Below are 24,693 nucleotides of genomic sequence, written 5' to 3' on the forward strand. Positions count from 1 at the left end.
TTCATTCACAGGTGCAAATATATTCCTTTGATTCGGTAACAGTTCAGTCTCCTCCAAATTTTCTATTAACTTCGTTGACCCCTTTTTTTCAGTATACAGTAAGAATAAGATTAGACGTAAAATAGAATTTATGATATGTCAAAAAAAAAAATGAATAACTGTTGCGTTTGTGCTGACATATGAGTCGTCGTTTCTTTTACAGAGGCAGGCAAGCCTAAAGAACTTGAGCCTTAACTTCTGGACTAATTTGATGTACTACTATTAACTACTCTATTTTGGCAATATTTCAGCCACTTTGTCCTCCCAAATACAAAAGCCCCACCTAATAAGAACCCCTTCCCTTAATTGAAGGCATAGGTGTCATAAATAAAACTCCACTAGTTTGACCTCTAGTTACGTAGTGCCTTATTGGCCTAATTGGATTCTTAGGACTTTCCAAGAAGAAGTTACCTGCGGGCTCCCTCCTTATTTTTTCGACACGCATGCACAGGTCCTGGAACTCCCCCGTTCCCCTTTCTAGTTTTCCACGTTATTTCTGCTCAGGGCTGCTTTTGTACCAAAATAAGGCACAAGGTGGTGGTACCGGCTAACCGGGCGTCCAATGGCTAATCTAAAATGAATAAAATTACCAAAATTGATGAATTTCAGTATCTAAGAGGTGATGTCTTTAATTTTAGAAAACTTCTGGTACGGAAATAATTTTATAAATAACAAAAAAAAAAAGATCATTTCAAATAAACCAACAAAAAGTGGGGTGAAATTTTGACTATTTGTACTTCTCGTGACTTTTTACAACACTAGTCAAAACTAAATTAATGCTTTTAGTGTGAAACCATTTGTTATAAACTAAAATGGTTCGAGCTTCACATACAAGAATATTTTCAATTGAAACGACAATTTCTTTCTTGGATTTTGCATTTGTTTTGGTTTTACTACATTTTCTCAAAACATTGAACATTTTAAATATGAGTTACAATTTTTATAGTTCCAAATTGATTTCCTAAGTGTAATTGTCTTAAGGTTAGGCATGTCATTTAGTATGCAAATCCTTTAGAAACAAATCCTTTAGAAATAGATTTCTGCAAATATTTCGCAGTATCATTCCCAACTAACACAATAATCCCTTCAAATTTTATGACATTAGGAGATTGCTCGAAAGAATTATATTACATCCAAAACACATATAAATTATTTGCAATATTTACTACATAGAAAAAACTCATAGATATGATGGAAATATACTGGGTTTGTTTGAGTTGGTCAATTTTAAACTCCCCCTTCCCTCCAACCAAAAAAAAAAATCTATAATCGTAAAAAAATTTTTTATTTTTTTTATTTTACATACATATTGATCTTACACTAGGGGGAGTGGGCGGACCTAAGGAGGCCCATGAATAATCCGGAGGAGACTGAACTACCACTAGACCAAACGAATGCACTACGCACCCGCCTAATAGTCGCCAGCAGCCCAAAAGCTGGTGACCTGGTTACGTAACGCATAACTTGCAAGAGTAAGAGTTTGTCGTCTTCACTCCACACTTATAAACTCTCGGAAAAATGGCTCTGTTTGGTTTCTCCATTTTTTAAAAAACAAGTTTTTTGTATATAATACTATAATAATGCACAAGCAAAAACAATTCAAAAAATACATGTCTATATAATATATCAAAAACAATTTCAAGTACACAAAAAAATTAAAAAATAAAATATACACTATTTTCTTCTTTCATCTATCACCACCACCATCACCCCCACCCACTATCTTACTCCTTTTTCTCTTTCCTCCTCATTCCTCTCCCTCCCTCTTCCTTCTCCCTCTCTTTCCTCCCCTCTTCCCTTTCTCTCCCCTTCCCCGCCATAGCCCACCTCCTCCTTCTAGCCTCAACTAGATTGGAGAGGGGAAGGAAAGGTAGGGGCAGGGTGTAACGAGAAAGGGCAGAGAAAGGAAAGGAAGGAAGAGGGACGGGGAGAAGAGTGGAGGAGGGAAAGAGGGGATGGTGACGGTAGTGGGTAATAGTGGTGGATGGAATGTTAATTTTTAAAAATTATTCCAAAAATTTTTAAACTTTAAAAATACCCTAAAATATATCACAAAAATATATCCAAAAACATCACTAAAAACATTTACAGTAAAAAATTTTCATATACATTGTTACAGTAAAATATTTCAAAAACACCCTAAAAAACAGCTAATAGCATTTGTAAAAATGACTTGCTAGGTTTACCATTCGTTGCACAAAGTATGAGAAGAATTCTGGTTTGTGGCAACCAAGTAGGGATGTCCTGTACTTGTAGGTCAGCAAACAGTCAATCTAATAATTGCAGAACTAATCTTACACGAATAGACACAGTCTAATGGCTCCAAAGGAAATGATGCAATATTATTTTCAACATGGACATAAAAGATAGACTAATAAACTTTTCTTGCACCCAATTACTGAAGCATGTTTCGGGCAAATATAGAGCAAAGATTGGGAATTGACCCACTCAACCCCAACAATTTCATTGTCAGCTCCCAAAGTGCAGCAGAGAAAATGAGAGGACGCCTTACCCAGAAGAAAAAAAACCAAAAAGGAAAAAGAGAGAAAAAAATAAAATAATTAATTAAGCAAGACGCCAAGGCCCAATCAATAATCAAACTCCAGAGTACCACTTTTCCATCCGATGAATAGGTCCACTACTTATACCAACGGTCCCTGCCAGCTGCATTACTATACCTTTTTCTAATAACAAAAGTTAATCTTGAGGGGCCCAGCCCAATAACTCCCCTTTTTGTCTATTGTCTCCTACTTAGTCAGGTCGAATTACAATAACATCCCCAGACCCAAGTACTCTGCACTTTTGTTGATGTTGATGAGGGGGGGCATTATTGGAGTAAAAGCGAAACATATGGGCCTAAATCCATCTGCCAATGTCCAATACTAAATTTCAGCAATATCTGAGGAACTTGGGGAGAGGAAGTACCACATTAGTAAGTAGTAGAGCATCTACAACAAAAGTGTTGGTAAAGTATTTAAGCTGCTGCGCCTGCCTCCATAATAAAACATCAAACATGCAGCGCAAATTGTGGTCCCTGGAATTGCAGGACTCTTACAACTAAGCCGCTCGCCAAAAGCAAATTTTGGTGCCCACCTACTTGGACAAGATGACTTGGCGTCCGACATGGCAGGTTGAGGGCTTTTATTGCAGGTATGGTATTTGTCTATATTGACCAAGTAATAATGGTTTGGAGCTGATTGATCTAATCCTTGAAGGATGCATATTATTATTACTCGGCTGTTTGTTTGTTTAAACAAATAAATTGTAATTCGATTTGTAATTTAGGGCTCGTTTGAGATTGCATTACGTTTACGAAGGAAAAAAAATGCTTTTGAGCAGTAAAAGTGTTTACAGGATATTTAGTAATTAATTTTTCGTAACTTAAGTATCTTAATTTTTGATAATTTAAAGGTATTTATATCAGAAGTGTTTTTTTACAAGCCATCAAGACCTCAAATGAAACCTTAGTACGATACAATTTCCACTTTATAGGCACTCTAATTTTCACTTTCAAATTCATTCATCATGGTGAAGCAATTGACTTTTGGGTAAACTTATGGGATTACCTTAGATTTTGGGTGCGTGTGTTTCTTTGCGCTGTTGAAAGCATTCATCATGGTGAGAGCGGCTGCATCCATCTCTTTCACATTTCTGTATCCATTTAACTGCTTCCCCACTAAATTGAGAAAAAAAAAAATAAGAGAATGGCTAAACTGATGCATACAGGTTCTAACTTGTACTCTTTTGTGCATTTATGATTTATATTACTAACATGGACACAATATTCTCAAAAAAAAAAAAGAAAGAAAATAAAAAAACTAACGGATTCATTTGGATGTCATTATTTTAAAAAAATTAATTTTAGTGTTTTCAAACAAATTTTCTGTCGCTTTTTAACTTATAATCGTCACATTATAAAACGTTAAAAATAAATAATATAATAAAATTTTTTCAATTATAATCCTCATATGAGCGCTAGTACTTTTCTTGAGCCTTAATAAATTGTTCACCAATTATCATCATCCCTCGTTCGTCCTCGTAGATAGGGCTGTCAACGGGTCGGGTTCGGGCCGAAATTCATTATTCCGGACCCGAACTCGAATTACTACACCAGACCCGAATCCGACCCGTTTACCCGACGGGTCTTTTATTCTATGTTCCGGATCCGGCGGGTCCCGGATCCGGGTCGGGTCTACCCGAACAAATTTAGCAAAATTTATAATTTCTAATAAAAATGAGAAAAAAATATATTTGTAAACTAATTTCTAACTAATGCAAAGAAAAAATCAAATTGACTTTATTCAAATACATCACCCTAATCAAATTATATTGATAAATATATATTTTTTAAATTATTAATTCATTTATATCCGGATCCGGGTCTAATACGGGCCGGAATACTATATTCCGTATCCGACCCGTTTTTTGTTTGACAAAATGGATCCGGATCCGGATCCGAAAAACGGAATTAAATCCCTACCCATACCCGCAATAATTTCGTAGAAAAGGCTTATCCCTTTTGGATTTGGTCCCCAAGAAACGCTCTTTAATACACGTGTCAACCAAGACATCCAAATCATCATTCTCCACGTGGCATTGAGGTCCCACCCGATGTTAGTAGTAGTATTAGTCCTTGTACAAGGGGTAAATTAGGAAAGTCAAGAATAAAAGCGTAAAGCTTCATTATTATTTTTCATGTCCTACTCGATACATGATACATCAGCTCTAAAAAATGTCGGCCCTTTCAGGTTTTCGCCAACAAATGGGACATTTATTTCTCGAGATTGTCCCCCCAATCGAGCGGTCCAGATCCTCTGGAAAGATCAAACGGGCTTGGACCGTTGGATGGTTTAGTCCCGTAGTCAACGCGCCAGATGAGTCAAAGAAACTCTGGAAGCCCGCGTGCGTATGAGCAGCAATTGCACGTGAGGGTTGCGTGTGTTTGGGGTGGGGACTGGGGACTATTGGTTTCTCTGAGACTCTGACTTCTGCTGGGTGGGTAGGGGCTAGCGGCCGCGGAAAGTAGGGCCGAAGCGGTTTTTGTGGCATCCGTTGCAATTTGGGAGAAGCAAAATCAGATAAATGCTAATTCTAGACGCAGTTTGAGATTGCAGTAGTGGCTTATAAAAAATCACTTTTAATACAGATAATTTTAATAAAATTATTTTTAAGCTATCAAAAACTTGACGTGCTTTTAACAAATAAAACTGCTTTTAAGTTATCTTTACGTATGTGTTATGGATTGAGTATCACGTTCTGCCTTTTACCGCTATAAATGAATAAGAATTTTAAATATTAACTAAAATTACTCTCACCTTAAAAAAATTGTAGAAATTGAACTTTAAAAGTTGGCTAATTGGACAACAAAAGCATTAAACCTGACATTGCTTAGTGTTTATACCCTTTTTTTACATGCAAAATGCAGTCATTTACGCGTATCAATTTTGAATATAGAGCTACTTTTATCTACAACAAATGAAATATATTCTTAATTTGAATTGTGCTTTTTTTTAAAAAAAAAAATTACGTCTTTGTGAATATATTTTTTGATCATTTTTTTATCTCGTATACATCATATTTTTATAATATATTTTTTCTATAAAAATTTTAAAAAATAGCAGTACTGATGGGATACATCATTTATTGTAGCTTCATACGTTTTTATAATAGAATTTCAATGCTATAAGTGACTAAGCACGGAAAATGTTTGTTTCAGTAGCTCCGATTGGGGGCTAACTCTGTCTTTTGCTTTGGGAGTACGTGTCAGATGGGTGTGGACCTGTGATTGCTGGGTCAGGTGGTGGGGCTGGTGGCTCGTGTGAGGCGGAGCTCATGGGTCATAACTCATAAGGGTTCACGTGAAAGACCTTTTTTCGCTTTTCTTGGCTCCTACTACTGAGTGAGATTAGAAGAAGAAGATACTTTCTCTACTTTTCATGAGCAAGAGAAAAGGATGAATTGATGCTCGAATTGCACTCGGCCTCTCCTCCATTTAAATAGAAGCCACAAATCTTGTCTTGGCCCAATTTTAAGCCTTAAAAAAAACATTGTTGTAGAAAAGATGTTGGCCCAAAACATGTCACACTATGATTGGTCTCTGTGGGCCAAGTTTTCTCACATCATAATCATATCCTTGCTTTTTGAGGGCTTGATTGATTTTGCCTAAATTTTATGTGGTCATAATTTTCTGGAAAGAATGGTCAAAAATCCAAAAAACCAAATGGGTGAAATCAGATCATATGGGACAGAAACATAGGATTCAGTTTTTCCATGTGGTCAAAAGAAGAGGTACTTGATCATGGAGGAAAGTAAAAGAAAGTGAAAATAGATTGGGTCATTGGAAGGTTGTAAAAGTCCTTTTACGAGTTGGGTCTTTGTGCGATTTCTATTTGATTCAGTATGACCATTCTTTCATGCAGACCATTCATGGGGACAACTTGGGTCCATAGGGGAAGCATTTGTGTTAATGGAATGAGTTCTTGATCGCTAGTGAAATGATTTAAAATACTTATTAGTTGAAAAGGAGATAATCATGGGCAATAAAAACTGATTTAGTGTCACCTAATCTCAAACTGTGGGGCCAAACTGAATGAAGAAAGGGAAAAAAAAAGATTAATTAAATTTTTTTAATTAATCTTTTTTTGGGGGGGGGGGGGGCAGATTTAGAAAGACATCTAAAAACACAATCAAGGACAGGGAGGGAACACTGTTTGATTACTCTTAAGTAGGCCCTTAGGAGGCAGCATCATTGGTTGACTTAATGAACATGCCATCCAGAGGTTATGAATGGATTGCTTGTAAATAACCAGACCTGACATAATCATGATTTAAATTGCTAATCCTGTTCCTGTTTTGGAATGACATATCAGTCACAAATTTCGGCTGCACTGTACAGAGTTGGAATTGCGAAGAAGAAAGTCTCTCAAATCAAATGTCCCTCATGATCATTTTCAATGTAGAAAGATAGGTCACGATTTTTTTTTTATTTTAATTTTGTTGGGTTGATTAGGTAACTAAACATACAGTAGAGGAAACCCTTGTTCAGTAACCTGGAAAATTGCATCCACTAGGCAAAATCAAACCCTTAACGGACACCAAAATGAACTAAGATAGTTGGACTGCACAACAATGGCTGCAGAGCTCCCTCACTCCCTCTTCTTCAATCGGCTCAAAGCTCCTCCATGCATGATCTGCTGTTGCTGTTGTTGCAGATGTGTCGAATGAATGGACCATTGAAATTGTTCTTGATGATTCCCCTGGCACCTTATAACCAGCCAAGAAATACAGATGACTTCCAATTGGTGCCATAGTTAGGTAAAGCCGTTGAATGGGTTCGAAGCCTTCTTCACCGCCATATTTTAGATATGTGGAAACTGGAGATGGAAATCTTTTTAGTTGTGACCCTTCAACCACGTTCCATATATTGAGTTTTCCATCGTAGAATTCAATATGACCTTTCCATGCACTCAGGCAATCCCCAGAGCTAAACAGATGGCCATCCACTTCAGCAATTTGATTAGGTGGCACGTCCAACAGCCACATCCCCGAAACAAGGTCCCACTTGCCACTCTGTACATTGTACACCTCAGCCGAGCACCGATCTATGTAACACGATTGGACGAATCCGCCGACCACGTGGACTTTCCCTCGCCACGTCACACCTACAGATTTGTACCTCAATCTGCTCATGTTCGGCAGGGGAGTCCATTTATCGATCAGGGGATCATACACTTCAGCGGAAGCAGTGCCCCTAGCACCAGCCAGCAACATAGATCTTGTTGTCACAAACAGTGCACGCAAAATCATATCTAGGTACGCTGAGGGGTGCACAATTAGACCATTCCTCAGTGTGGATATTGTAGCAGCATACACTTGAAAGTACTTCCACATCTGTGTCTAAAATTTCATCAAATTCATATGAACTCCGTACTCTCCCTTTAAGGCATAATCTTCCTCCAATTATGTAAATTGAAGTTCCAACTGATATCATGGCAGAGCCCTTTAACACATGGTCCTCATTTAGTCCTGGAACTGAGCTAGCATAAGTCCATGTGTTGCTATAAGGGTCGTAAGACTCTAACCAATTTGTGACACTTAGATTAGGTTCTACCTCCCCTGAGCAAAACGAGGCGTAAATTCGATAACCGGAAGCAGAATTTCCCGGTGACGGTGGTGGTGTAAAAGGGAGGGAACTCATGACAGGGGCTTGAAGTGGTTTTGGGGGGGATTGCAGTATATGGGATTAATCATATTACTGCAGTTCCATACTATTTATAAGGGAAGTGTCAGATAGCGGAATAACGCGGCGAAGACAACAATGAAGCTGTTGTTTGTCAGCATCGAATAGGAGTAAACTTATGGACGGTGTAATCATCGGATTAGATTAGAAGAATTTGGACAAAATCTTGACTAAATTCATGCTCTTCTGATGTGTCACACGTCCAAAATTGTTGTATTCCCACATCTGTTTGTATTTCTTGAGATTTAGTACTTTGGGATCAAATTCAAGGGCACTGCTTGTAAATCAGGATCATGCAAGCATCATAACATTTGCCACGATTAGAATGGAGTTGAGTTGGTTACAAAATCCAAATACTCGAATTCGATACAACCAAGAAGTCTAGTTTATTATCGTTTAATTCATCCTGGTCAATTCTAAGAGTAAAAGGGTCTCTTTCCCTCTTCCTTTTCCTTCTTTTTAGTTAATACCATCATGGGATGAAAGATTGTACACATTTGGGCATGGCTTAGAGTGTGTTGCACAAAACAAATCAAGTGAAATCCAAATGAAGATGATTGCTACTAGGAAAGCTATATATATATATATATAGGCGGACACACAAATTTTTTATACTAAAAAAAACTAGTGGTTTGCCGACACATTAAGTCTAACTAAAGTGCAAACTACATCTAAAATACTGTTAGTGATCAGTACAAAAATCATGCTCAGGAACATACGACCTTTTTTTTAATTTGGAAGAAGGAACACACGACCTCAAATCATAGACAAGTCTAATCATTCCATGGTGTTCTATTCCTCTCTTTCTATCACCACTCCATTATCTCTCATTTTATTTATGCAATCAATCACGTTTAATTAGAACTTAAATAAAAGGGATAATATAAAAAACCTCCCCCAAAGCTTCTCTTAATATCACATAGCACTCCTAAAGTTTTAAAATTATCACTTAATCTCCTTTACTTTTTTTTATTTGTGTTAAAAACCCTAAACTACTATTTTGGTCGCTAAATAAAAATGCTCGTAAGTTACTTTGTTTGTTTCAAGAAAACCATCACCTAAAAAATAATCTCTAATAGTACTACCAGGGCACAATGCTATAGTCCATAAAAGTACAAATCTGAAAAACAAAAAAGATATTTGTAAAGAAATACACTAGTACCAATTTTATTCTATATGCTCAAAATTGATTTCTTATGATCCTTATATTTTTTTTCCAACTTCTTCTCAATCCGTGTCCAATCCTTTAAATTGTACTGATCATTATAAAAATCAATTCAAAATAAACAAAAAAAATCGTACCCCACTCTATCACAATCATAAAGGTGAAAGATAAACAAAATTCAATTTACTATAATTTACAAATAAAAATCGCATAATCATCGAAAAAAATGTGTAAGAGAGAATGTTGGAGAAAGAAGAAAGAGAATGAAGTGACTTATGTTTCTTTTTAAAAAAAAAATAAAATTTTGAGTTACATTTATTTGATGTGTGAATTATGTATCAAGTGAGAGTTAATATAATCTTTTTGTAATTAATAGGGGAGGTAAGTCAAGTGATATCTTCAAAATTTTAAGAGTGCTAAGTGATATTAGAAGAAACCTTAAGGGAGATTTCTGATATTATCCATAAATAAATTGTGGAGGGCTGGAATAGTTCATTACTTAATGTTACTTAAAAGTTGGCTATAGATGCACTTTGGCATGAACCACTCTGAAAAAGTACCTAAAAGAAGATGGATCCAATCCATACAAAGATACACCAAATCTCACTATTACTTCTACTAATACTACTATTAGGGTCTAAATGAGCAAGAATAATTCAATTCGGCGATAGACATCATCGAGGTTTGCTTATCAAGAAACAACTAACTTTTTTAGTCGAGCTAGAACATAATAATGTCTCAATATCTCTTGTTCAAAGATCTTCTTTATCTACTTTTGGGGCGAAAAGAAATCCTAAACCAAATACTATATTGAAGTTACAGTTCTAGATCAATATGGATATTGCTGTTGCTTAAGGGTTGAGAAAGCAAGGCATGCAACCGGGGAACCAATCAACCTTGTATTGGTGCAGCTTTGTAGAAGTAACGTAACTATCTGCTGGCTGCCCTTTTTATTATTATTTTTTGAGTCACATCTGCATGCCACTTAACTTTAATTATAGTTCCACATCATTAGAAAAGCGAAAAAAATATTTAACAGAATAAAAAAGAGCAAGAAAAACATGTCTAGGGAGTAGTTCCTGTGTACAAGCTTCATGTATGTTAACCCCAAGATTGCCCCTGATCGAGTTATGAAATAGCATTGGCTAAGGTGGATAATTTTAGGTTCAAATATTATTGAGCTATCGAATTGCGCTTTTGTTAAAATTCTGCCATCATTTTCTTTTTGGGTTTTTTTTCCCCTAAAGTAGAGAATAAGAAGTGCTTCTTAATTGCTGTATTAAACTAATATCAAAGTGGACCATGCACATGATTGCATTAGCCTAAAAACCAGTTTTCATTGGGAAAAATTAAACCTTGCTTGGAATGCTAAGTTTGACCCCCAAAAAAAAAAAGAATTTTTGGACACATTTTTCAATTTCTTTCTACCTCATATACATCACACTACTATATTAACATTTTGAGAAAATCTTATATATACTGACAGTGTATACGTTATTACAGTTTGATGCACGACACTTATGCAAATTCTGAAATTTAAATTAAAATTATGTATAATATATCTAATAATAAAAATATATACAATACAGTGCGCAAAAGATTAATCATAATATTTTTATACAAAAAAACTCTAAAAACTAGCAATCCAAAGATTAAGCTTCAGTTTTCTTTGTTGCGATATGGACCCAGTGATGTAATAAATGGGCTGATTGCTTTTGGGCCTCAATTCCAATGGATTACACTAGCTTAATCTTAGTCAATGAATCGGGCTCAGCCACCAAGACTAATAGCTAGAGTCAACTACTCAAGAAATTGTTTTTTTTTTTTTCCAGACTTTTGAAATTAGTGAGTTAAACCTAATCCCAAATTTAACCCCAAAAGCCAGCAACTCTTGAGGCAAACTTGGGGACTTAACTACCCAACCCCAGAGAAACGATGTGGGACTACGGGAAAGTTAGTAGGGAAGCCTCTACTAGACGTTTAAAGAAGAACCCACTTACCCCAGATACCTCCCCTGCGTCTTTGTCTTTTTTTTCCAGACTTTTGAAATTAGTGAGTTAAACCTAATCCCAAATTTAATTCCAAAAATCGGCAACTCTTGAGGCAAACTTGGGGACTTAACTACCCAACCCCCAAACCCCAGAGAAACGATGGAAGTTTTTGATGAATCCCTAGTAGCCGAATATTATATTAATTTGTTCAAGTCTTTGAAATGTCCCCCCTCCCCCTCCCCTCTCCTCTCCTCTCCTCCTTTTTTTTTTTGCTTTTTTAACTTGTAAGACTTGGAGACTTTTTTAAACTAATATATATAATAAGGTTTGGTCCAGAACTGATCAACATGGACTTGGCAAGATTTAAAGAGGCCCTCCATTCTAAGTCGATTAGTTGTGATATATTACTTTTATTTCTTTTTAGTACAATGTACCAATGTGTCACTTTAATTCGCAATATTAATATTTTAAAATATATATATATAATTTTCAACCAAAAAAAAAAGAATATACGTGCTTCCAAAGATGTTTTGCTGTATATCAGTGCATTTATGTCCTGCCGAGGACAGAAGCCAATGTGCAGGAAGATGGGGTAACTATTATACCGGGGCCGTGCACATCAGAAATTGAATACATAGTTATTATTTTTTTTTTTCCCTAACGATAATAGAATACATAGTTATTCAATTGGCAGTTTTTTGGTTGGTTGTCTCCTGAGTCATCTGTCTCAAATTTACTGTGTGTTTTTGTTTTTCTACCTTTTTCTTTTTTCTCAAAATTTCAGCTTCCCTTTTGCGGAAGGGCGTGTAGGAGGAAGTGGGGCTATCGACTAATAAGGGTGTGCATGTTGATCCGATAATCTAAAAATCCAGTGATCTGATTTGGATCCGAGGCAAAATAACGAATATTCAGGGTCCGTTTGTTTCGGGTGAAAATGTTTTCCAGGAAAATATTTTCCTAATTTCCCGTGTTTGGTTGCACAAAAGTTACTGAAAACATTTTCCTATGTAAAATATTTTCACTCATCTTATGGAAAACAACTTCCCTTTCAAACTTATTGAAGTTGTTTTCCGAAATGCATGCATCCCGCCTGTAGTATGTTCCAAACTTACTGAAAACATCTTGTAGTATGTTCTTTTTTTTTTTTTTTAGTGTAAACAGGAGGACTCGAACCCAAGACGTCTTCCTTACACTCCCCCCGTACCACCCAACCCAACCCAACCCTCCCCCTAGTATATTCAAAATAAAAAAAAAAACCTCATCCTACTCATTCTATGTTAGTAATTAATTATGTATAATAGGGACATTCTTTTTTAGAGAAACTTTCAGCAGTGAGAGTGTAAGATATATGTCACAATAAGCATTGCATGTGATTGATATTTGACACTAAATGGCCAGCAATTTATTTATTGCTTAAGGAGATATTTTTTATTCATATATACATTTCTCTAAAAATTTTTAAAGTTAAATAATGAGATAAATTTTCTTATTTTGCATGAGAAGAAGTATGTAGTTATAATGTGTAGAAAGTAAAGATAGAGATAGAAGTGAAAATATTTCAAAAGTTAAACAAACACCAGAAAAATGAAGTAAGAAAATATTTTCAATAAGCTAACCAAACACCTGAAAATAATGAAAGGGAAATGATTTTCATGGAAAATTACTTCCACGGAAAATATTTTCCCAAGGAAAACATTTTACTTCCAACCAAACAGACCCTCAGTCTCTCAGATCATCATATGTGGATCGATTCACATCCGAATCAAGAAGTTATGCGAGTCGAGTTCGGATATCATTTTTTGTGACCCATGAATATTTGATCCCATCTGTATAGTATTTTTTTTAATTTTAAGAATTGTTTATACATTAAATCCACTAATTTATAATTATTTTATCTCTTGTTTCTTATTTTGATATCGATATCATCTTTCAAAATGAACTTTCTTTGCATATGATGTTAAGTTTTTAAACATATTGTTGTGTAATCTGTGGATAAAGAAATTGTAGACAAAATATTTAATATTATTTGTTTGAATCGAAATACGAAAAAAAATATAAAAGTTACTTTATATTGCAACAAAACAAAATTATTGACTAATTTTGACTAAAAAGTTCAGCAAATTAGGCACATGATATTTTTGAAACTGAAATGCATCTAAATTTCATTTTACTTTTTGGATTTATAAGTTTTTTAAAAAAATTAAAAATCAATACGAATCGAATATCTAATTGACCCAACTGCATATTGCAGATATGTAGGGATGGCAACGGGGCGGGGGACCCCTCCCCCATCCCCCGTCGCCCGCTCCCCCCGCCCCGTCCCGCCCCGCTTCTCCCGCGGGGCTAATAAAAAATTGTTATATAATTTTATTATGGTTAAATTTTAGCAAATAATCAAGTACTAAAATATCAACACATCATCAAATTATTATTCATTGTAATTTTACAATTGAAACTTATAAAAACAATCAAATAAAAATTATTTGAATACAATCCAACATGATGAAATAAATATAACTAAAGTAGTCAAGTTTTCACTTTGGGCACAAATACAATCACTAATTCATTATTGTGCTTGTGCTTTTTTTAAGAAAAAAATGTTATTGTATTAAGTGTAATTAGGGATTTAGTATAAATGTATTAGTAAATTTAGTATAACCAATTAATAATTTATATTAGTACACATATATAATTATTAGTATAATTAATAATATCAATTATATTATATATACTAATAGACATTATATAATACATATAACTAATAATATAATTATCATAAGTTTGTAACTAATTAAATTATATATTATATATATAATTATATACATATATATTTTATATATTTTTTTTTAAAGCGGGTAGCGGGTGGCGGGGCGGGGGTACACTCCCCCCGCCCCTTTTCTAAGTGGGGGGAAAAAAATTCCCCCCGTCCCCACCCCAACCCCCTTATTGGGCTCCCGCGGTCACCCGTCCCCGTTGCCATCTCTACAGATATGTGTAGATATTCGCATTAGCGGAGGATCCGAATATGGTTCACAAAATGACTGATCCGCTTTTGCGAATCGAGTCAACATATCATTGATATCAATGGGTTTGTTTGGACAACTTTGATTTCAGATAAAAAAATTTACTTCACAAATTTCAATCACCTTTTTATCTTACATACATCACATCACAAAAAGTGCTACAGTAATTATTTCAAATAAATCATCCAAATAAACTCTTATCCAAACAAACTCAATGCGTGCGTGAACACCCCCAACCGCTAACCAGGGTAATCAAGGCCCAAGGGAAAGGGGACCAAAAATCGGGCAAAAGAGAATTTATTGAGTATCTGCAAAGTCCAAACTGGCTACTGCAACTAGACATTGGGGAGAAGCATTGAAATCTACAACTCTGAACGCATTTTACACTACTACCTTTTGTCGGAGACAAACGAGTTTACGGGGAAAAAGGGTTTCTGATTTGATGCATCACCACCGAGATTCCTCGCCGATTATTTCACGTGATTACTCCAGGCCGTAAGTAAATATTAATGAATTTTGAGCTACATTTCTTCACAGTGGACTTGAGCAAGAATGATCCCTTGAGTCAACTACTCAGTCGACCTCAAGAAATTGCTACCGGGAAAGTCTTTGACGACGAAAAGTTATTATTTTCAAAGCGAAAGACAAAAAATCTATTTATTAAAATATGAGCAATGTTTTAAACGATTTTTTTAATATTTTAATTATATATATAATTTTCAACAATGTATGACTACATTACATTAATATATGTGCTTCCAACCAAACATGTTTTGTTGTATATCAGTGCATTTATATCCTGCCAAGGACAGAAAGCCAATGTGTAGGAAGATGAGGAAAATATTATACCAGGGCCCGGGGCATCAGAAATTGAATTCATAGTCAATCTTCCTCAGTTGGCTTTTATGGTTTTTTCTTTTACTACTTTTTTGTTTATTACAAAATTTCACCTTCACTTTTGCAGATGGGGATGTAGGAGGAAGTGGGACTAACCACTATTATAGGGGTGTGCAGATGATCCGAAAGAACCTGAGACAGCGGATATCCGATCCGCCAAATCACATCCGTATCAAGAAGTTATGCAGATCAAATTTGGATATCATTTTTTGTGACCCACGAATATCAAAGTATCTTTTACATTTTTAGAATACATTAAATCCACTAATTTATAATAGCTTTATCTTTTGTTTCTTATTTTCATATCTTTGTCCTCTTTCATAATAGACTTTTTTTTGCATATGATGTTAAGTTTTTAAACATATTGTCATGTAATTTGTGGATAAAAAAGTGTAGATTAAATATTTAATATTATTTATTTGGATCAAAATAAGAAAAAAATATGATGAAATACATGATTTTTTTAAAATTCTAATGCATTTAAATTTCTTTTTGTCTCTGGGATTTGTAGTTTTTTTTTTTAAATGTTAAAAATCGCATACGGATTGATTGAGCATCGAATCTGATTAATTCGATCCGCAGAATGCAGATATCTGGATGTCGAATATCCGCACTAGCGGATCCGAAAAATCACTGATCTGTTTTTGCAGATTGAGTCAACATTTTGGTTCACACCCGTAACCACTAACCAGGGTAACGAAATCAAGGTACTGGGAATAGGGCTAAGGGAGAGGGGACCAAAATTCAGGCAAAAGAGAATTTATTGAGAATCTGCAAAGTCCGAACTGGCTACTGCAAGGAGACAATGAGAAGAAGTACTGAAATCTACAATTCTGAACCCATTTTACCACACCATCTTTTGTTGGAGACAAATGAGTTTAGAGGGAAAAAGGGTTTCTGATTTTGATGGATCACGAAGGAGATTCCTCGCCGATTGTTTCACATGATACTCTCTACTCGAGGCCGTAAATAGGAATTTCACATGAATTTTGGCTGGTTGTATTAATTTGATTAGTAGTACTTTGCACTCCACTTTACGTGCGTGATAATTAGTTACCAAAACAGCTAAGCTCTTGGCTTAGTAAGTAATCTGGTTTTCATAGGATAGGAGTGAAACTTACTTGAGGAACTATTTAGCTTCTTTTTTTTTCTTTTTCAATAGGGTAGGAGTGAAAGTTAAGAAGCGGGGAAGGAAGAATAGAGATTTGAAGTTTGAGCCTCTAATTTTTAGGATCTCAATCTTAATCACTAGATCAGAACCTTCTTAGTACTTGATAAACTATTTAATTATGTGCGGAGATTACTTTATTGTTTAAGAAGCATAAATTTTTTGTTATAGTGTACACATTCACAATTTATAATTAATGTAGTTTTCATTAAGTCAACATACACAAAAATTACTTGAGAAACTATTTAGTTATGTAACAAGATTAATTTAATGTTTAAAAACCATAATTTTTGTTGTAGTGTACATGTTCACAATTTAGAGCAGAGGAATCGTAAGTAGGAGGTTCTATGTTCAAGACCTCCCACTTTTCCAAAAAAAAAAAAGAAGTATACAGCGGACGATTTATATTTGGCTCCACTTGCATTTACACATACTTACTCTTTGATTTTACACTCTTTCGAATCTCACTTATTCTTAAATACTAGTTAAGTTGACCATTTAAAAACCCAAAATTTGGTGGGACGCAAAATTATACCAAATTCTTAGACGCACAAGTGTTTTATTTTATTTTTTTCCTTTTGTTAGGAAACATCCAAACAAGAGGCAAGGAAATGCCCGGTAGAACCTAACATTTATATATCCTACCATATATATATATATACTAACAGTCAGTTATTAATATTCTTTGTATTTATATATTTTTTCTATTTAATCTTATCTATCATTGTATTTATTTACTTTACTTAATTAATTTTACATTTCAAAAAATATGACACCTGAAAATATATCTTAACGGGCACCCTCATACTCCAAATTCAGGTGGCACTAAATAATACGCCTTTATACAAGGATTTATTGCCCAGTATTGCATCTGTAGAGGAATGAATACAAAGCCAACAAATCTGCTGGTGCTTAATCACAGATCATGGATTAATGGGTGAGTCCTTTGTATTATCAAAAGGTGATTAGTAAAATTTAGTCACATTGCCACAACTAATTCTAACTAAAAATTTGCACAAATAAAATCTTTGAAAACTTCAAAATCTTTGTCAAAAGTTAACTACTCCCTTCTATCCGAAATATCAGCTGCCCTGATCGCCCAAGTGATTTTAGCTTCCCCAAAATGTTGCACCCATGTAACTGGAAGTAGTATCCAATAATGTGACCTACATGCTACCAGTATATGCTACTAGTAATAGAAACGAGGGTTTGATTATTAACTGCCGAGGAATTCAGCTGAGGACTGTTTTTTTAACAACAGCTAGGATTGTGATGCTTCAGGCCTTCAAGGACAGGGCTCTCTTCCCATAGCAAACTGTCTCTGTCTCTGTCTCTCTCTGGATCATGGAATTTGAGTCTCCCGATGCGAGAAAAAACAGTGCTACTGTGGTCCGTGGGGAAGCCTGCAATTGGTAGGGCGCAGTTTCCTTTAAATGCCAACACAACTACACACCAGCATTTGCATTTTATTTTGTCTTTCCTTCTGGTCTCATCAACTAAAAACTTGGAAGCTTTTCTCTTAGTATTCTCTTTGAGTTCTACGTAAATGTAGAAAGGGTCTCTCCCACGTAACATCGCAAGTCATTTTTGGGTACTATCTTCTGAACTTTGTTGGAAATATCTTTCTTTTTCCCCTACAGGAAGAACTTCAAGAACCACATCAAACAAAAATAAAAAAAAATCCAGCAGAGCATTTGCCTACCATTTCACATCATCCCAAATGTTTGTCCTTTATTCTTGACCATGACGCGCTTCTAATTGCAGATAAAGATAGATTTCAAGCGCTTGCTCTGCTGTGAAAGCTGCACTATCGAAATTCGAAAGAGGTTACTTTGGCATGGTTTTGGCTCAGAAACTAGGGTTTGGCTCTTCTTCGTTTTGAGATATCGAGAAAAGCAAGATATACGGTGTACATTTAGCAGGATGGCATTGGGAGGAAGTCTCTCACGGGTGAACAGTTACAGCAAGAAGCAGTGCAGAAGCCTTTTCTGGAGAGTAAGAGCAGCAGCGAAGAAGGCCATCAAGAGCGCTGGTGGTGGTGGAAAAGGTAAACATCAATTCAAATTCCACTATGATCCTTCGAGCTATGCCCTCAACTTTGACGACGGCTGTCATGAATCGGGAGAGAAAACAACAACGGTGTTTTACCAGCAGCCATCCAACTCCAAACTGCAGAGCTCTTGCAAGACTAATAATACTACCTGGATTTATATCATCTGGGTGGAGTCTTAACTCTTACGCAGTTCTGTGTTTCTACATTTTCTACTACCATATATGAGTCGCATTCATGTTTATTTCCAAGTTTTTGTTTTCCTTTTACAGTACTTTCTTTGTGATTCTCTTCTGCTACCTGCTGCAAGAGTACGAAAATAGTGTCCTTTTGGCTATACTCTTGATTAAGTTACGAACATTTCCAAACTTCGATTCTTTAATACATATGGTCTATCCAGTGGCCTTTTAGCAAATAATCACCCTGGCCTACTCTCAAAAACAGCCTAATACATTAGTATTGGCAACAATAAACATGCGACAGAGAGACCCAGAAATTTATTAATTTTCCGTGCGGTATAGACAGCAGATACGCTTTTCGTTGTGAATAATAATAAGTGACTGTACGCGTTTATTTAATATCCACACTGACAAAAAGCGGACATATACAGAGAGAGAGAGCCATCACTGTTCCCATCTGTTGTACTACTAGATAACAAACTAAATTCATCATTAATGATACTGTAAAGGAAAGCGGACACAAGGAGTATCATTTATTATACATGAGATTGGCAAAGAATCCACATTCGGAACAGAACGGAGCAAAACGTGACTGTTTCCATTGGCTGTACACCAAGTTTGTGCTGCCGCAAGGCTTTCTGTGGAGAGACCTATTGCCCTAGTAAAGTAGTATAAATTAATGAAAATGACATCCATGAATGACTGACCAACTACTTTCTTCCAAGATACACCATATTGCAGCTCTTTGCTGTCGTACCGTTGAATGAGCAGTGCCTCCAGATGGGCATAACTTCAATCAACAATCAAGGAGTTTTCATGTCCTTCAAACACCAGGATCTTCAAGGGTGGCAGTAGATATATCATTTATGCGAGGATAAGCAGCCTTCTCATCAAGTTGGTTTTGTGCCCAGATCAGCATCTTTAACAAACTTGGGAGCTTGGGATCTGTTTTCCAGTCATCATGAGAGAACATTCAAGGATATGTTGAACTTCTAAAGCATAGCGACAAACAATATAGTACGTATCCACGAGCATTCGCAATAAAATTTCTGCAATGTTTTAATAATTTGATATTTAATTAATCTCACTCCTTGACATCACAAGAGAAATATGTCAGCGTATAACTGTCACACCTGTAAACAATAGAATTCACATTGAACACTGACTCCACTTGCCACTAAGCCTTGGAAATCAAGGTTGGAGCCATAATATGCATGAATGTTTGATTAAGTTGTTTTGCAGAGAATATGGATTCTCATTTCTAATGATGTACACATTTTTTTCTCTTTTTCATGTTTGGGCAGTCTGATATCTTCTGATGCTGCTACCCTTGAACTCAAAATGTTCAAATTTTTGTCAGATTGGCAAGAGATAAAAAAAAAAAAAAAAAAAAAAATTCTGATTTAACTATATGAGCCGAATGAGCTTAGAAAGAGCTTGCTTATGATTTCTTACGGTTGACTTTGGACAAAGTTTTGACTTGATAGTTTCTGAGTTACTCAACTTTTGACTAATTGCCGACCGAGCATAATTTTTACCCATATAATACTTGGCTTAAATTTACTCGTTCACAGCTCTAATTACTCTTCAGAATTGTACCTTATAAACCTCAATAGCCAATAAATGCACATCGGTGAGCATGATTATGACTTTAACACTGACATTAGGACAGATAAGTGAACCTTTACCATGTCTGTAAGAACTGAAACTCAATGTTAACTTCAGAGGAGGCAATAATCAAAGACATTTGTAAAAGACTGATAAGCATTCTTTCTATGTTTACCACAAATCATATCAAGTTTTACAGAAGCACTTTTGGAGAATAAAGAGTAACCTTTTTCATGGCTTTGGCTGGTAAGAATTGCTGCATTCACTTCACTTGCAGTCTTAAGGCGCTGGGATATATCCAGAAGCTCAGCAACAGGGCAGTTATTCACATCTTCAAAAGCTAATAGGGAAACAGTCCTCTCCAACTCTTCCAAAAAGCTTTGCTGCAAAATGTCCTGCTCTAGTAAGAATCAAGTATTGAGACAAATAATGCAAGAATATTAAGCTTGATACTTAAAAAAATCAAGCTAACCAAAAATGTAACCAAAAAAAGACTAATGAAATTGAGTCAATTAAGATGTAGAAAAGCAGTCATGACTTGACTAACAAGCATTTGGTAGAATTAGTAAATGGAGGAGAATATAAACAAGTGCGTTACATAACAAGCTAAGAATTACATTTTCCTCTCCTCTTGGAGCAAGTTCCTCCTGAGCAAATTCTAAAGCTTCAGCGACTTTTCCATTTCTGATCAATTCTATCAACCTTTGTTGTTGAAGATGAAAAAAGAGCTGGGGATTTGTATCCAATATCTGCATGAAAATTTTCGATTATGTCTTGATCAAAAGAAATGAACATCATAAACATCACAGCTTCAAAATTGTTGAACTCAAGAGATATATTCATAGGAGATACTGGAATAACTCTCATCTCAAACTAAAGTATAAATCATTGTTCCATGAAACGAAGGACATGGTTGATATTTTACATGACAAAATCCCATGAAGCTTCAGCCTAGTGTTATGTAATGTCAAAAGGTGCAACATCTCCATACTCAAATCTGTTCTGTCAACAAAATTCTTGATTTCTTACTATGTGATATGAGTTCAATTGAACCAAGAACCAGAATGCCACTTGCCTTCAAGCATGCAAACACATATGTTCCCCTTTTTTCTATTTCAACACATATTTTACCATTTTCCTCCATAAATGAATAGTTTTTTAAGCAATAAAAGGGCAAACTTTACATGTTTCTTGCTTGTGCTTAGACAGCACCATGTGGCAAAAGCAACAAACAAGACGTTTCCAAAGGAAGGTCTCCCTCCTTTACAGATATACTCAAATAATGAATGGAGTAATGCACTATGAAACTGAACATAGAAATGAAAGGGCAAAACCATAGTTAACATTAAAGATACAATGTAGCATTGAGTTAAAAAAAATTTCTTCTTCACATACCGGAATCTTCAGTCAAATGAATATTGCACAAGGAAAATTGTTCCAGTATCATGCCTAGTACATAAATCATATTTTATGCCATACTGAACTGCAATGGCTCCATAATAATAAAAAAATCTGGCTAGCACCTATCATGAGCAACAAATACTTTTCAATAGGCCTTTTTGTTTAGTTTCAAATAAGTTATTCAACTTAAATAATCAGCACTTCTCGTCTATTAAATGTTAGTCAATCTATGTTTGATTCCAGAATAGATAATACAGATCATGAAACCGAATACTCAAACCAAAATCAACCCCAATACTTAGTCATCAAACCAAATACATTAATCCATCAAAGATTCCATCAAAGATACAGCTAGGTACTGATAATCAAGGAAATGCAAGATGCCAAGTTCATTCTGTCAGTATTACACCCAAAGAAATGGCAACATTCTCCTACTATATCCCATCTAGTAAATAGCAATTGCAGAGGATGCAGACAGGACTTCCTTGTGAATGTGAAGAACCTCATTACTATTGCCAGAAGTTTCACATATTGAGGCTAATATTATCCTCCAAATTTAAAAAAAAAAAAAAAAAAAAATCACAGGCAAGATCTATTCAATCTAATGACAGTATTTTACAATGTCTTCATATACATCATCATTAACTTAAACATGATTCAGCTAAATTTTCATAAAGCAATCTTATCAAAAACAGTACACAGCATGGTTTGAAAGTAGATTAAAGCAATTCAAACATAAAAGTTAAGCTGAAACATGTGCAGGGATTTATCACCAACGGTCTAGTCTTTCCTTTAAAATTCCCTTCCTCTTTCTCTTCTATTATTCCTTTTTTCCCTTAATTTCTTTCTTGAAGAAGGATGGGGAAGAAATAGCATCATGCACCAATCAATTGCATCTACATGTATCAATTTCATGCTTGTAATCACCAAACATCTCAATGTCTTGACTCGGCATATACAATTTGTGAACGTAGAGAATTTGCAAAATTGTACATAATGCGCCTCACAAACACATCAATATACAGTTCGACTCATGCTTTACGAGTTTATGCATAAATATAGAACTTATTGATGTATGCAAACACCTACTTCTTCCCAAAGTTGGTAAGACTCTAAAGATGGCTTTTTTTACTTTATCCCTTTTTAAAAAAAAAAAAAAAAGAAGGTGATAGGTGAGAGACAAGCAAAATTAAGAAGATGAAATAGCATACCTCAGGGTTCAAATCATTAACTTTTTCAATTGCATCCTCCACATTACCACACTGCACTGCCTTCTTAACTGCCATCCGATCAGTTATAGTTGCCAAATCAATGTCAGCTATAAAGTCATAAGGAAAAGCAAATCATGCCAACTGAAATCCTGATAACAAATGCAATATCATGTAAAATCAGTTATCCTGAAGAAATGATAAGGATACGTTCTGTCCCAGATTCCTTTCGGAATTTCTCAGCTGCATCAACATAACCCTCAGTCACCAGGAAGTTCATTACCAATTTATTCATGTCTTCTTTCCTAATCTTTACATCATTGAGCTTTTTCTCCCACTCCTCTTTTGTTATAATTTTCTTCGAACTACCCTGTGAAAACAAAAGTTTTAGAAATAAATTAGCTCCACGTTACCAAAAGAAATAAGTATTCCTATTTGTGACACTGCACACTTCAAAATTATCCTAAAAAAGGCTATCAGCACAAAATAAATATAACTCTTTTAACCGATTTCGCAGCTGCAATGCCACTAGAATCCTAATCGCGTCAATTGTGAAACAATACCACTGAAGATGACACAATTTGCATAAAGTAACTGACAAGTTTGATCTTCAGCTCCTAATTTTGCACTGCTGATGAAAGACAAATGTATCCATTTTTTTACTAGTCTTTTTTTAACAGCTTTCTCAGAATGGCAAGAACTAAAACAGGAACTGATTTCGGCTGTTGAGAAATCAAAACCTCGTTCTAGGATGAGGAACAAAGACTCTTAGTTTCTGGCACTTTATCCAATTCTAAGACATCCATTTCACTTAGAAACACAACACTGGTGGCAGAAAATCATAACCTTCAGCCCTTCATCATTATTAACCAATATCTTAAATCTCAACAGTACATCTCGCTAATGCTGAGAAACCTGATCGCCTTAATATAATCCTATTTAACATTGTCGGGGCAGTCTATTCAGGTCTTATGTTTATCAAATCAATCATAGTTACTATATTGCAAAAAAAAATTCATGAACAAATAGATGTTCTTGAAACCATTCTATCTCACGCTTTTCAAAATCTAGCAAAAACCTTCTGTCGCTTAACTCGTGTTTTCATAGGGAAAAAAAAAGCGACTTTTTAAGATTCTAGTAACTATTCCTAGCAAAATCCAATCATCTCAAGAAAGGAATGAGAAACCCTAATGTTGATAAATATTAGCTACTATGTCATGCCGATGTCCTTAATTAAGACCTTAATCAGACAATCCAGCAACAATTGAGCAGCAAAAAATCAAGAAAACAACAACTCATATATAATATAGATATAAAGGGTCAGCAAAAAATGGAATAACTTCTCATAATTTTCCGTTCAAGGTGAGTTGGAACTTGGAAGGAGGGAAATATGAGAAATTTACCATGGATTCAATCTCAGCTAGTTGGCCAAGTACAAACCAGAGCAATGACATCAAAATTCGGAGGACCACTCCACCGCTAGCTTAAAAATACGGCAGCCGCTGTAATTTTCTCCTACTTTCCTTTTAATGGTTTTACCATTTTTTTAACCGGTTAGATTTAGTTAATTTCAGTGATTGTGCAGTGGGTTAGGGCATTTTGGTCTACATGTGTAATTAGAGGTGCATTTGGTACTCCCGTGGAAGCGGGTGAAACTGGAAGGAGAAAACAAGAAAAGGAAAATATAACACTACAACGTGGATTATTTACACAAATTTATTTACT

General features: G+C 35.3%; 3 protein-coding genes across 4 annotated transcripts; 1 reads left to right on the forward strand and 2 right to left on the reverse strand.

The window, feature by feature from the left end:
• Positions 1–7,143: 7,143 nt before the first annotated feature.
• On the reverse strand, positions 7,144–8,236 carry LOC113756658 (kelch-like protein 8). Its single transcript, XM_027300270.1, is given in 2 exon segments — positions 7,144–7,798; positions 7,800–8,236. Coding segments are annotated over 2 exon segments (1,092 nt in total).
• A 10,209-nt stretch (positions 8,237–18,445) lies between these two features.
• On the forward strand, positions 18,446–18,754 carry LOC113756674. The gene has a single exon (XM_027300271.1). It carries the CDS (start codon positions 18,446–18,448, stop codon positions 18,752–18,754), a length of 309 nt encoding a protein of 102 aa, XP_027156072.1.
• A 457-nt stretch (positions 18,755–19,211) lies between these two features.
• Positions 19,212–24,592, reverse strand: LOC113761288 (protein GID8 homolog). 2 transcript variants are annotated; one of them, XM_027304210.1, is made up of 6 exons: positions 24,372–24,592; positions 23,179–23,338; positions 22,972–23,078; positions 20,977–21,108; positions 20,586–20,754; positions 19,212–19,696 (listed from the first exon to the last, which is right to left on the reverse strand). In XM_027304210.1, exons 1-6 carry the CDS (start codon positions 24,420–24,422, stop codon positions 19,575–19,577), a joined length of 741 nt encoding a protein of 246 aa, XP_027160011.1. In that variant the 5' UTR covers positions 24,423–24,592; the 3' UTR covers positions 19,212–19,574. The 2 variants fall into 2 exon arrangements, with proteins under 2 accessions (XP_027160011.1, XP_027160012.1); XM_027304211.1 differs by having other exon boundaries at positions 20,586–20,742; positions 24,372–24,587.
• Positions 24,593–24,693: the final 101 nt, after the last annotated feature.

This window comes from Coffea eugenioides, chromosome 2 (assembly GCF_003713205.1).
Source record: "Coffea eugenioides isolate CCC68of chromosome 2, Ceug_1.0, whole genome shotgun sequence".
Taxonomy (NCBI): Eukaryota; Viridiplantae; Streptophyta; class Magnoliopsida; order Gentianales; family Rubiaceae; genus Coffea; species Coffea eugenioides.

What these genes read in the sequence shown, in the direction of transcription:
- LOC113756674 (XM_027300271.1), top strand. Translation starts at nt 18,446, where the DNA reads ATGGCATTGGGAGGAAGTCTCTCACGGGTGAACAGTTACAGCAAGAAG.
- LOC113761288 (XM_027304210.1), bottom strand. Translation starts at nt 24,422, where the DNA reads ATGTCATTGCTCTGGTTTGTACTTGGCCAACTAGCTGAGATTGAATCC. An exon ending in CTCCAAGAGGAGAGGAAAAT is followed by an intron (nt 20,755 to 20,976) that starts GTAATTCTTAGC and finishes TTACTAGAGCAG; the next exon opens with GACATTTTGCAGCAAAGCTT. An exon ending in CAGCCAAAGCCATGAAAAAG is followed by an intron (nt 19,697 to 20,585) that starts GTTACTCTTTAT and finishes ACTGGAAAACAG; the next exon opens with ATCCCAAGCTCCCAAGTTTG.